Source organism: Copadichromis virginalis, linkage group LG9, assembly GCF_057382275.1.
Source record: "Copadichromis virginalis isolate Kocher_CV1m ecotype Utaka linkage group LG9, C_Virginalis_male_GT1.1, whole genome shotgun sequence".
In the NCBI taxonomy this organism is placed as follows: domain Eukaryota; kingdom Metazoa; phylum Chordata; class Actinopteri; order Cichliformes; family Cichlidae; genus Copadichromis; species Copadichromis virginalis.
Genome location: NC_140626.1, coordinates 14,258,016 through 14,272,170, shown reverse-complemented (window position 1 = coordinate 14,272,170; position 14,155 = coordinate 14,258,016). Strand labels below are relative to the sequence as shown.

The window sequence follows — 14,155 nt, the reverse complement described above, 5'->3', positions numbered from 1 at the left end:
ATCAGGAGATAGTGAGACATAGACTGTGACAACACGAATTTGACACAGGGGTCGAGGGGACACGAGAGAGAGAGGGAGAGACAAGATTAGCTGGGGAAATATACATGGATACACATGACAGACATGGAATGAAACACAGGGAGGATAACGTAAGGACGGAGCTTTCCTCTCTTCAGGAACTCTCTCTGCAGGAAGGGGAGATATAGGAGAGGTGGAGGAAGATCTCAGCCTGGGCGTCTATTGTCTTATGTAGTCTGGAAGATGAGTGGATGGTGGGGTGGGTGCAGTTTTCTCTGTGGTGGGGTTGGGTGGACTGTCCCGGGCTCTGTGGGGCCGGGAGGCGCTGCTGCACTGAGCCCCGGTCTGGATGGGCCTGGGCCCCCTTTCCCTGGCGGGTCGCGGAGTATGGGGGTGCCTACTGGGGTCAGCGGGGGAGCTGGCCCCAGGGAGGGGTCACTTGCCCCTCCCTTCCTTCCCTCCCCATCTCCAGCTGCCTCCCTCTTCCCGCTCCACCACAACCACCCACACATGCAGGGCCTTGGAGTAGGGGTATGTCACCAGGGTGCAGAGGAGGCTACCCCCCCCCCCCCCCCCCCTGTCCCCTTCTGGCTGCCTCTGCCTCAATTTTATCCCACAACTTAGACATTCACATTACTCACACTCTCATTACACATACATATAGGATCTTGGGGGTGGGCACGATACACGGAATCCAAGTTACCATCAGGGTGTACACCCCACCCCTGGCGTCGTTGCCCACCTCTCAATTTTAAATACACGTAGACATTGAGGGCTAGCAGGAGGGACTATGCGCTTACCTGCTGCTCTCTGGCAGGTAGCTCCAAGCCCTCCTGGGTTTTAAATGCACCTTAGAACACACATGCATCAACACTACAATGAGCGGGTAGAGGGAGGTTTGGAGTCTTCTCTCACCCCCGTTCTCTGCGACCTGCTGGAGCGGGGGGGCTAGGAGGAGGAGTTGGCCATCCGACTGCGGTCTGGAGTGTGGGGCCTCCCTGCTGCTGCGGAGTCGGGGCGGTCTGCCTCTCCCCACCGCAGGGAAAAGGGTAACACCACCTGGGTCTGGGTGCAGTTCCCCCCTCCAGGAGCAAGGGTACCTAGACCCGGTTTGTAGAGTACGCTTGGGGAGTGTGATCGTGTGTACAGCGTCTCTTTATGTCTGTCTCCACGTTGGTTGAGTGTGGAGTAAGTGCATATGAGAGCATGAGGGTGGGAATGGATGTTTGTATCTGTGTGTGCCTGTATGTCTGTGTCTATATGTCAGGTTGGGTATCAGACGCCACCTCTCTGGGGACATCTCAGGCCCTCCAAGGTTTGGAGGCCTATCTCCCCCCACCACCACTTCCCCTGCCAGTGGCAGATGCCCTCAGACATCGGTGTGTTGGTGGTTCTTTGTGTCTGGGGATGGGCGTCCAGGTACACGCCGGCTCACTCCTTGGCGGCCGCTTATCGGGGCCTGGAGCCTGGGGCTCGCTCGGGCCACTTCGGAGGTGGGGTGCCCCCGGCCTCTCGGCCTGGGGCTCGGTCACTCAGGCACAGCTGGCTGCCGGCGGAGCTCACGGGCACGTCACTGCAACTCCCCCTGGCCCTCATCTGGGACTCTCCTCAGCTCTTTCTGGGACAGTGGCGCGGCTGCCCCTCTGTTGGTCTTCCTTGGTCTCTTGTGTTCTGGGGGCCTCTGGATGTCTGGAGTTTTGATCTCCTCCATACCTGCTTCATGCCCTGGAGGACGGGGCTGTGGCCCCCCCACACCCTCTAGCAGATCATTACATGAAGGAACCTTTTAAAAAAACAAGCGCGTCCATGCTCACAGGTGTACACACGGGTGATCACACCCACAAACTACACCCTTTTTGGCTCCTACCTCAAACCACACTGTGTTCTGTTGATCTTATGTGCTGCACAATAATGTTTAATATTTAGTATTTACTGTCATATTCCCATATATCATTGTGATGTTGTTTATTCTGTTGCTCTTGTTCTCTTCTGCTTGTTTTCTTTTTTCTTTCTCATCAGGTGATCCAGGTGATTGATATATGCATTTTTTGTCTTTTTTTTTTCTGCCCATTCTGTTGGTTTTTGTTTTTTGCCCTTCTCCCCGTCCCTCTTCTCAGCTGTTTCTCTTTCCCTCTTTCTTTCTCCCCTTCTTTCCTCCAGTCAAGTCTGTCCCATATTCAGCAAGTGAAAATAAAATAAACAATAAAAGGTGAATCAAATGGACCATTATGGCAAGGCTGGGATGGTCAATTTGGTAAAGTAAATCCGTTGGGCATCTTTCTTTGCCTTTAGACAATAATTCTGATGGCAAAAGAGCCAAAAGGGACAGGCAAAAAAACAACAACATAAGGACGGAACAGGCAGACGAGACACAAAGACATAACAGGGACACACAAAGGTGAGGGAGACTTAAACCCAGAGGACACAACAAACACACGCTGAAGACACGATGCTACAAACATAGTGGGGAGACACAGACATGAGAGTAACCTAAATAGATAAAACTAAACAGGGAAACAGAGAACACAACCATAGAACTAACTGAAGGTTTAAGTCTCTACTATACAAACCAGAACATAATACAAACGGGCATAAAACTCAAAATACCGGCCCGTGACAAAAACGAGCTTTTGTTCATTTCTTTCATTTGTAACTGATGGTGAGTAGTATTTCTAGTACATTAAAGCACATCCACAGTGTTTCGTACGTCTCTTTATTTTTTTTATTCTAATTTGAATTGATATTACAGCACTAGTGTTTTTTTTTTTTTTAAAAAACAAACGATGGAAAACATGAGATGAAACGCAAATTCACATTTGAAGTGTGTATCTGGATTAACTTTTTTATTGCTGTATAATAATCGACACGACGTTTGCGAATGGTGGTAGATTTTCCCTTTCTGGGTCCTTGTCCATTAGGTTCCTCTTGTGTCTCCATCCTCTGTGTCCCTCTTTGTGTGATCGTTTTTATACGTTTGTGAGTTTGTGTGTGATTGTTGTTGTTGTTGTTTGCTTGACAAAGGCAAAGTGTGCTTTGCAATATTACACACAGTAAAGCAGCCCAGAGTTCAAAGTTCAAAGTTTGTATTTCTTCATAAAAGTTCAAAATAAAATATTTACTACACATTTCAGCCAGTGTCAGTCTCTGTTTCACTCTCTAACTGTGGCTTAAGTACATAAAACATTCAAGAATCTGATAGATTAATAATATCAGACAGAATGTGTTCCCAGCACTCGATATCTCCCATTTGTGGTCTACTTCTCCTAGTTTTACATATCAACTGACATTATTGTCTACATCACCAGCACTATAGAAGTGAGTGGGCTATTATACCATAGTGCATGTTAAGGTAAATACTGCACAAAAAGTAAGTAGCATCTTGTATCAGATGATTAGGGTAAGCAGTAATGTGTATGTGAGCCTAAAGAAAAGGAATTTAAATACACCAGTACCAGCTTCAGATCATATTGTATATTATATGTTTATACTTCTTATAATATGTCATCTGTCATGTTTATATGCAGTGACAATTGTACATGTGGAGTTGTGCTCATATTTGGTTTTTACATTCAGTGTATCATTTGTAAAATGTTGATATATTTTTCTTTTATTATTGTCTTGTTTGTTTGCACGTGCTTGTAAATACAGCAAATATTTACAACCTTTGTTTTTTGAAGAATGTTTATGTTTGTGGCGATGAAGCTATCTGGCAACATGAACCTCATCTTCATGCCCATCATGTGGCTATGGTACAGGATTTAGGTTTAATGTGATGCATATGCAGGTTACAGCCGGGGAATGGCAGTAAGCTGTGGAGTGATTTGGCATGTTCGAGTACTGTTACTCTAAATTCTCTCACATATAACATGATAAAGCCCTCTTACCCAATGTCATGGAGTTTCACAGGTACACAGAGTCAACACTAAGTCACATCAAAGAAGCCAATGATGGTGAAATGGGAAGTTGATGGTGTCATTATACATATCCAGGAATATGTGGCTGAGGATAGTTGTCATGAAAGGTGTAGGAACATACCCCACTACCAACTCAGTGTCAAAAGAGTTATGTTGGGAAAAAAGAGTGTTCAGATTTGCAGCTCCTTCCTCTTGAAATCAGCTGAAATCAACAAAAACTGAATGAGCTGATCTCACTTAATAGACTTAAGGAGATTTTCAACTTGAATGACTTGGATGCAGCTATTTCAGCCTGCAAATGTTTGACCTGAATATTATTATGTTTTTTTCTGTCATTAGACACTTTTCATCACTTTTCATCATGTTCAAGTTTTCCTTCTTTATAGATTCTGAAGTTTTGGTCGTTTTAGTTTCTAATTTTTATGGCCTGTATTTAATGTACTTAATGTATGTATTTGTTTGTTTGTGTATATGTTACCAGTTTATGCAGCTTTATTGATTGTTTTGCTTGAGGTTTTTTAATCTGATGAGTTTTAATTTCCATAGTAAAATAAAATAAATAGGTGCATTAAAAAAACAAAACAAAAAAAACTTTCAAGCTGAGACGCAGACGCTTCCTGTAAGGTGGAATAAAGATGAAGTGAGATGGCTCACACAGTAAACTTTATTATCCAGCTGCTGTGGATTAACACATCAGCAGAATTTATTTGTTAATTATATTCATAGAGAGAATTAATTGGCTGAGATTTTTGGAAAGTTGTTATTATATCTCTACCAAATGTCTTTATAGGGTTCATATAACACCACATGGGCTTGTCCAGGAGCTGAACCCGGGAGCTTGCACACCCAATCATTACCCAGACCAACAAGCCACAGAAACAATGCAGTTTTAGCAATGTTGAATGTTGGAGCAAATACATGAAACACGACAGAAGAATGTATGAAAGAATATCTTGAAAGCCGATGCTAGCTAAATGTCCTGCAGCTGTGTGTGAGGCATTCAAGGAACTTATGTGGCGAGAAAACTGTCTCAAAAGAGTGACAAATGCCTACAGTATGATAAACACACAAAAACAACTGACCACACAAACTTTCTGATCAGAAGGAGGCTTGTGAAAAATCTCAAGCTACAAGTTGAAGGAGCCATTTCAGTCGTTCAAGATAAAATGCCACATTTGTTAATTACAGAGTTCAGGACTGTTACATGTTACATTGTTACAAATAATTGGAGCCATAAATAAAAGACTAAAGAGACAAATGGGAATGTGGTTGCAATCCAAAGTCAGAGTAAGATTTTTTTCATTTTCGCAGTCTTTTATTTACAGTCTGTTTCTTCTGGTGGTAAACCTGTTTCACATGTTTGGACCACATTTTAGGCCTACATAGCTGCTGGTTGCAGCTATGTATGTTGTTTGCAGCAATGCTGCGAAGAACATCTTAAAAATACTAAATTCTTCATTGATTTGAGCTGTGGGGTTTGCTACACGTGGCAGAAAATTAAAGAGTAAACAGTGAAAGCCACAAACCCAAGTCACGAGATCCTTGAATTCCATTTTTAATCTGAACAGAAACTTCCAAGGGTCTGTGGACAATGGATGACCATCCAGTCCAGCAGGTGGTGATAATGTACCTTAAAGCGCTGACCGCCAAAAAGAAGAAGAAGACGACGAACACGACAACGACGAAGAAGAAGCCACAGAGTTCCCGTTTCATTGCTGTTTGTTTCTCAGTTTTTCCCTCTCCCATCTAAAAGTAAGTGCCAAGGTAAGTTTGATCTGAGTTCAGTCAGTCTTGAGCTTTATGAAGTTTTCTGAATGAAGTTTTCTGCTCCTCTCTGTGAGAGCGGGCGGGAGAAGACCGTTAAAGGCGAGGCTCTAGAGTGTAGCAAAACAGCTGGGTATGTGTATAAGTGTGCAAAACAATAGATTAGAAGTGAGCCACGAGTATAGTATGGTCACGCTTTGTGAATTGTTTTTGTCACTACTGATCACGCGCTCAACACACACTCTACACGTGCTTGCATCGCACACGCGCACTCTCAAGTATCAGTATTGTACAATTCAGCTGGACTGGCCATCGGACATACCGAGCATTTCTTTGTTTATCGCCCACTTTGCCCCAGAAAGAGGAAAACAGCGTATGTTGGCGGAAAAGTGCTATAATGAAATCCATTTATTTATATTAAAACACAGCTGCCTTAATCTTATTGGCGCAAAGTTGTGTCTGCCCACTGGGCACAGGGTTCGCTGGAAAAGCTTGAAAAGGGACCTTGAAAGTGCTTAGAAAGTGCTTGAATTTGACCCTGAAAAAGGCGTACGAACCCTGTGGGCATTTGATTCTAATAACAGGCCTCAGTCTCTCCTGGTACTGCTGTGCCATACTGCTAAATTTGGTATTGGTGCTTAAACCTTTTGTGTTTGTTTCAAACAAGTTGCCCTCTTGGGGAAGCTAAAGTTTGTTCTTTGTGCTGTCAGATGAACATATGAGACACTTTGACTCTTCAGTGCAGTGTGGAGCCTAACAAAGATCTGTTTTGTGTCCCAGCTGATCAGCAGGAGGAGAAGAGTCTGACGGAGCAGCAGAGGAACATTTTCAGCCATCTGGACTCAGCTGAGTCACTACAGAGGAAACAATGAGCTCAACACAGAAGGTGACAGATACTAGTGATAACTAAAACTCCATTAAAAGCTGAAGTACTGATATATATTTTACGCAAAACTTATTGATCCTTGTGCTATATTAATGTAATGTAATGTTTTAATAATGTAATAATACAATGCCTACACTGTAGAGGGTGACATTGCCTCTAAACAGGAACATGAGCAGGGAAGAGGTTAAAGTGGGATTGAGCAGGTGGGAACCCTAAAATCAGCTGTAGTGGCTCAGCGTGGGGAAAAGAATCACAGCTCACAATAATTTCTGTTGAGAGCTCCAGTAGATTTTCTTAAAGTACAGGCTGTGATCAGCTGACCTGCTGCTCTCTGTGGATGTACACAACTGAATTCAACCAGATGTCAGCAGATGTTTCATGAGCTGTCCTGGCTGATTTCCATCCTCTACACTGACAGTACACTGTCTTTATATTAGACACTATACTGTTGGTATGAAGGTGGAACTCAGTGAATGAATGTCAGCATCATGAGCTTCAGTTTAAATGAATCTCTGCTACACTTGATGTAATCTAACTGTGACATGAGCACCACAGTCACTGTGCACCAGTCACACACTGTTCTTTACTTTAAATCCATCACAGTTCAGCAAACGAACCTGTTTATCCTGCACTAACCTGCAGAGGATCTTCATGCAGTCTTTAAATAACACAGTTAGTCTGCCTCAGATTGTTTTGCAACAAGTTTTACAACCTGAAAAAACATAATGTCACATGTACAGACATGTATATTAATCAAATCCCACTGAGCAGTCCTTACCTTTAAACCTAACCCCCCTCTTCCTCTCCTGTCCTGTGTGTCGACCTTGTTCTCATTCGACAGCGTAACATACCGACGATTTGTCACATCCCGAGGCGTTCCTCAGGCACGCAAAAGTTAACCTTCTGTATTCCTATGATATGCACCGGGTTGTGGATGGAAAGCAATAGATTGGCGCTGCCGGCAGTAATACACGTTCCAGCTGTGTATTCCAGCTATGACCATAACCTGATCCCTAACACAAGCACCACCTTAATCATGTTAGATAGTGTTTTCCAAAACGATTACAGTAAACGTACATGTGTAGATTCATTCCAAACGGTATAGGGATGTGTTGGGTGGCGGAAAGCGTAACATACTGAAGATTTGTCATCTAGCACAAGCATCAACAACCTTTAAAACCCAAAGAGCCATTTGGACCCAGTTTCTAAGGAAAAGGAAACACTGGGAGCCGTAAATACTTGTAAACATCTAAAAATAATAAAAAAAAAAAAATATATATATATATATTAGGGGTGCAACGATATTCGTATCGATATTGAACCGTTCGATACAGTGCTTTCGGTTCGGTACACATATGTATCGAACAATACAAAATTTGTAATTTATTTTATCAACTTTCCTTCTGACGATGCTGTCTGTGTTGAGCGCTCAGTGAATCTGCGTTCGACTACTCCGCCTAGGCTGCACTGTCGAGCGCAGATCCACTGAGCGCTCAACACAGACAGCATGTCAGAAGGAAGAGCGCAGGGCAAGCTAGCGAGACAGAAGTTAAGCTCTCCTTGCAACATGGACCTCCCCCACCCTCATTCAGATCTGGCGTTTGGAATTATTTTGGTTTTCATGTGACGTATGACCCTGAAGGTAAGCGAGTCATGGACTAAAGTAAAACAGTATGTTGGATGTGCCATGCAATGCTCAATTACATGGGTGGGAACTAGTGTGTTAGCGCAGTTAGCTCGTTAACGTGTTGGCCGTCTAGCCCCATGCATGGGGCGATCGGCGGTAGCTCGTTAACGGAGATTTGCCGTGTTGTGGCGTTAAGGTCATTTCAACGAGATTAACCTGAAAGCACTAGTGGGAACACAACGAATATGACTGCACATTTACGCCGACATCATCCTAGTGCAAAGACCAAAACAACAAGCATGCTACTAACTTTAGCCGAGTCATTTAGACAGCTGTTAGCACATGATTCTCCTTATGCTGCTGAGAATATAGCCCAGAAGAAGCGGATAGTATAGCTTTTATTTTGGAAAGAGACATTTCTCTGTAATAAACTCTCTTTTCCAAAGATGAGTGATTCCTCAATCAGATACAGGGCTCGCAATATCGCTAGCCCGACGTCCTGGGGCTAGCGATTTTTTTCAGTCGGGCTACCAAAATCTATCTCTTCCCTGCCCGTCGGGCTATTGTAGGAAAAATATATGTCAATGCTTTTGCATTCTTTCAGAAATGTAGCCGGGTAATTATGTCATTGGCATCGGTGAGCCACTGTCAATATGTGACATATTGAAATCGCGTTTGAATTTGCGCTCGTTTTTTTGCTTTCACTTTGCAATCGCGCGAACTGTGTATAGAGAGCGACAGCACTGATCTGTGAGTGATGATAATTTGTGCACCAATTCCTCTGACATCGTCTTATTAATCGTTAGCTTACTACGCAAACATGACAAGTGAAATCTCCCGCAGCAAGCTTAAACATGTGAGAGGTTGATCGCGCAGAGAATCGCTGAGCTTATGTGAGTGCGTGTGTAAAAGCAGCAGGATATATATTTTAGTTCTGCTGAGCCAAATAAGACAGGTCAGGGTGAAGAACTGACAGCCAAAGAAAAGCTTACCGCAAAACGGAGAAGTTATGACAAATCAGACTATAAGGCAAAAAGAAAGTGCAGCTTTATGGTTTCATGGACAAAAGAATTTCTGTGGCTGCAATATGACGAGCTAAATAACCAGGGCTGCACATAAGTGGTCCGCAGGTGCGCATTCGCTGTCAAAATAAAAAACACGCACAAGGGTTAGGGTTAAATTTAAAAACTGTACTTTTGAGTTAAAATATATATTTATAATTTTAATAAATGACAAATTAAAAAGGCATGAACATTTTTTTTGTATCGAAAAAATATCGAACCGTGACACCAAAGTATCGAACCGAACCGTGAATTTTGTGTATCGTTGCACCCCTTATATATACTGACCAACCTGTGCACTGCCTGGATTGATTACAAGAAGGCCTATGACTCAATGCCCCACAGCTGGATACTGGAATGCCTAGAATTGTACAAGATCAATGGGACCCTAAGAGCCTTCATCAGGAACTCAATGGGGATGTGGCGTACAACACTAGAGGCCAACTCCAAGCCCATAGCACAAGTCACCATCAAGTGCGGGATCTACCAAGGAGATGCTCTGTCCCCACTGCTGTTCTGCATAGGCCTGAACCCCCTCAGTGAGATCATTAACAAGACTGGCTACGGATACCGACTACGGAACGGAGCAGTTGTCAGCCGCCTCCTGTACATGGATGACATCAAGCTGTATGCCAAGAGTGAACGAGACATCGATTCACTGATCCACACTACCAGGCTATACAGCAATGACATTGGAATGTCGTTCGGACTGGAGAAGTGTAGTCGGATGGTAACAAAGAGAGGGAAGGTAGTCAGAACTGAGGGGATTGAACTACCAGAAGGCAACATTGCAGACATAGAGGACAGTTACAAGTACCTGGGGATCCCACAGGCGAATGGGAACCATGAAGAGGCCGCTAGAAAAGCTGCAACCACCAAGTACCTGCAGAGGGTCAGGCAAGTCCTGAGGAGTCAGCTGAATGGTAAGAACAAGATCTGGGCCATCAACACGTACGCCCTGCCCGTGATCAGGTACCCTGCTGGGGTAATAGGCTGGCCAAAGGAGGAGATAGAAGCCACTGACATCAAGACAAGAAAGCTCCTTACCATGCATGGAGGGTTTCACCCCAAGTCCAGCACCCTGAGGCTGTACGCTAAGCGGAAGGAAGGGGGCCGGGGACTGGTGAGTGTCAGCACCACAGTCCAGGATGAGACAAGGAACATCCAAGAATACATTGGGAAGATGGCCCCAACTGACCGAGTGCTCAGTGAATACCTCAGGCAGCAGAAACCCAAGAAAGAGGAGGGAGACGAGGAACCATCATGGAAGGACAGGCCCCTGCACGGTATGTACCACCGGCAGATAGAGGAGGTGGCTGATATCCAGAAATCCTACCAGTGGCTGGACAAAGCTGGACTGAAAGACAGCACAGAGGCACTAATCATGGCAGCACAAGAACAAGCTCTGAGCACAAGATCCATAGAGGCTGGGGTCTATCACACCAGGCAAGACCCCAGGTGCGGGCTGTGTAAAGATGCCCCAGAGACAATCCAGCACATAACAGCAGGGTGCAAGATGCTAGCAGGCAAGGCATACATGGAACGCCATAACCAAGTGACCGGCATAGTGTACAGGAACATCTGTGCGGAGTATAACCTGGAAGTCCCGAGGTCAAAATGGGAGATGCCCCCAAGGGTGGTGGAGAATGACCGAGCTAAGATCCTGTGGGACTTCCAGATACAGACGGACAAAATGGTGGTGGCTAACCAACCGGACATAGTGGTGGTAGACAAACAGAAGAAGGCGGCCGTAGTGATCGATGTAGCGGTTCCGAATGACAGCAATATCAGGAAGAAGGAACACGAGAAGCTGGAGAAATACCAAGGGCTCAGAGAAGAGCTCGAGAGGATGTGGAGGGTGAAGGTAACGGTGGTCCCCGTGGTAATCGGAGCACTAGGTGCGGTGACTCCCAAGCTAGGCGAGTGGCTCCAGCAGATCCCGGGAACAACATCGGAGATCTCTGTCCAGAAGAGCGCAGTCCTGGGAACAGCTAAGATACTGCGCAGGACCCTCAAGCTCCCAGGCCTCTGGTAGAGGACCCGAGCTTGAAGGATAAACCGCCCGCAGGGGCGTGCTGGGTGTTTTCATTTCTTTCTTTTTTTTTTTTTAAATGTATGTGTGTATATATATGTGTATATGTAAAAATCAGGGAACAACAATAGGAAATATAAAAAAGTATAGACCTGGTAAATATTTATATATGTATACATTTTTATATATCTGTGTACAATCAGGAGGGATGGGCATGATTTTAGTGTTTTTAAAAAGTCATGAATTATTTTTAACAGCAGGTTGGATGTAATGTGTTAGAACTACCAGCAGGTGGGGATAAGAGACCTTTAAGGTGTTTGGTGCCACACTCCACCTTCAGGTCTAAAACTAGTGTTAATGGAGGGAGTTTGAAGGTTGAGTTTGTTCCACGACTGCATTTCACTCACTGCCTCTGTTTGTATCTCTGTCACTGCAGGACCAACATGGAGCGAGAAGTCAGCGCTCTCAGGAGGCCGACAAACCTCACAGAAGAAAGAGAGAGAAAACACACACCTGTGACGAGTGTGGGAAGGATTTTGCTAGGAAGAATGAACTAAAACGTCATCAGGTCATCCACACTGGAGAGAGACCGTTCAGCTGTGACTTGTGTGGAAAGTCTTTTTCCACGAAGGGTCACCTAAAACAACACCAACTCATCCACAGTGGAGTTAAAGTGTACAGCTGTGATCAGTGTGGCAGAGATTTTACTCGCAGTAGCCACTTACAGAGTCATCTAGTTACCCACTCTGGAATTAAGGCGTACAGCTGTGATCAGTGTGGCAGAGCTTTTACTCACAGTAGCAGCTTACAGAGGCATCTAGTTACCCACTCTGGAATTAAGGCATACAGCTGTGACATCTGTGGCCAAACTTTCAGCCGGATAGATAGCCGAAATATACATCTACGCATTCACACCAGACATGATGTGTACTGCTGTGAACAGTGTGGCAAAGAGTTTGCTACAGACACACAGTTAAAACAACACATGTTTACCCACACTGAGGGACGACCTTATAAATGTGACCTGTGTGAGAAGACTTTTAAATCTCCACGTAACCTGAGAGAACACCAACAGATCCACACCAGAAAGAGACTCTACAAGTGCAGTTACTGTGAGGTATGTATTTATATTGTTATCTTGTCATTTTAGCCTGACTGTTTGGAACAACTCTGCTCATTAAACTGTGTTAGCATGTTAGCAATTCTACTGCATGGAAAAGCAGCTCTGAGTGATTATTCAGATTTTCATGTCAGTTATGATTTTAGTATTACTGTAGTATTATGGTGGTAGTATTGTAGTTATTGCAGCCCAGTAAACTGAGTGTGTTAACTGAAACAGTCAAATGTAATTGGACGTCTGCAGAGATGCTCTTTATTTCAGGCGACGTTCAGGATAAAAATGTTGAAGGACTGACTTACACTGTCTTTGTGTCTTTGTTTAGAAGCAGAGCGACACAGATGGATCCAGTTCTCAACCCTGTCATCACTGTGGTGGTGGGAAAGACTTTCGTTGTGACCTCTGCGGAAAAACATTCAGTTGGCAAGTTGCCCTAAAAAGACATCAACGTAGACACACTGGAGACAAACTGAAATACTGCAAAGAATGTGGGAGAAGCTTCACCACATCAGGTGACTTAAAACGACATGAACTGATTCACAGTGGGGTTAAAAAGCACCTCTGTGATCAGTGTGGGTCATCCTTCACCACTGCATGGGAGCTTAAAACACACAAACGAGTCCACACAGGAGAGAAACTATACAAGTGCAGACACTGTGACAAAAGCTTCTTACAATCAGGTCATTGTAACAATCATGAACGTACACACGTGGAAGGAAACTACAGCTGTGACCAGTGTGACAAGAGCTTCAGGAATCTCAGTTCATACTCCAAACACAAACGATCCCACGTTACTAATAAACTGTTTCACTGTTACCAATGTGCCCAAACATTCACCTCATTGTCTGCTCTGTGCAAACATCAGCGTGATCACTCAGGGCTGAAATCACTCCCATCACTGGATCACAGTGAATCTGAAGAGACAGAAAGATCCTCTGGTTTCAGTGTCAGACTCAAAAAGCTTGAGATCAGGCTCCACAGAGTTCAGATAGAATCTCCTGTAAAAATCTGATGAGGCAGCTGTGAATCAAACTCTTCCCCTAGTTCCATTTTAAGCTTTCAAAACTGTCCTACTGTAGTGTTCATGTCGAGTGGTTAGCTTTCTTTTCATCAGTTCGTTGAAAACTCTGTTTCCTATTATAAAGTATTTGTTTTAATGTATTTTGATACACAAATGTCTTCTTGTTCGGGTTCTTTATGTTATTGAATCTTGGAAATGTTAAATAAAAAATTCAAATGTTAAATAAAGAAAGATTTTAATGATAAAGACTTGAGCCATGATGTCATTTCCTGTATTTCAGAGTAAAAACTGAAGTGACAAATGGAAACATGTTTACAGTCACAGTTAGATGAACTGTTTTCAGTGTGTTACAAAATGAATATATTATTAGTGCTTATTTAGTGAATATTGTTACTTGTTTAAACAGGTACATGGAGTTGTTTGCAGTGAAAGTTATTTTTAAACACAGTCAATATTCCTTCTCCTCTACCTGATATCCTTGGAGCATTACGAAATGAGCCGTCAGAGGGTAACAGTCCAGAAATAATGCTAGACTCACCAACTCTCATCTGTGTCTCAGTCACAAAAAGGAGATCCAATCCATTGGAGGAAAAATAATTTATAATGAAGCTTTATTTGCTAAGGACCACGCATTTGTTAGAGCCATCTTCATTGGAGCTGGAGCCTGGGTAGAAGTTGTCGGTGAAGCCCAAGTTAATGGGAGCAAATTCAAAAA

General features: G+C 43.8%; 1 protein-coding gene across 1 annotated transcript; it reads left to right on the top strand.

Annotated features, from left to right (window-relative positions):
• The first annotated feature begins 5,602 nt into the window (after positions 1-5,602).
• Positions 5,603-13,686, top strand: LOC146701596 (uncharacterized). Its single transcript, XM_085467908.1, has 4 exons — positions 5,603-5,696; positions 6,477-6,582; positions 11,739-12,419; positions 12,745-13,686. The coding sequence occupies exons 2-4, from the start codon at positions 6,565-6,567 to the stop codon at positions 13,429-13,431; spliced, it is 1,386 nt and encodes a 461-aa protein (XP_085324034.1). The 5' UTR covers positions 5,603-5,696; positions 6,477-6,564; the 3' UTR covers positions 13,432-13,686.
• Positions 13,687-14,155: the final 469 nt, after the last annotated feature.

What these genes read in the sequence shown, in the direction of transcription:
- LOC146701596 (XM_085467908.1), top strand. An exon ending in ACAAGTGCAGTTACTGTGAG is followed by an intron (nt 12,420 to 12,744) that starts GTATGTATTTAT and finishes GTCTTTGTTTAG; the next exon opens with AAGCAGAGCGACACAGATGG.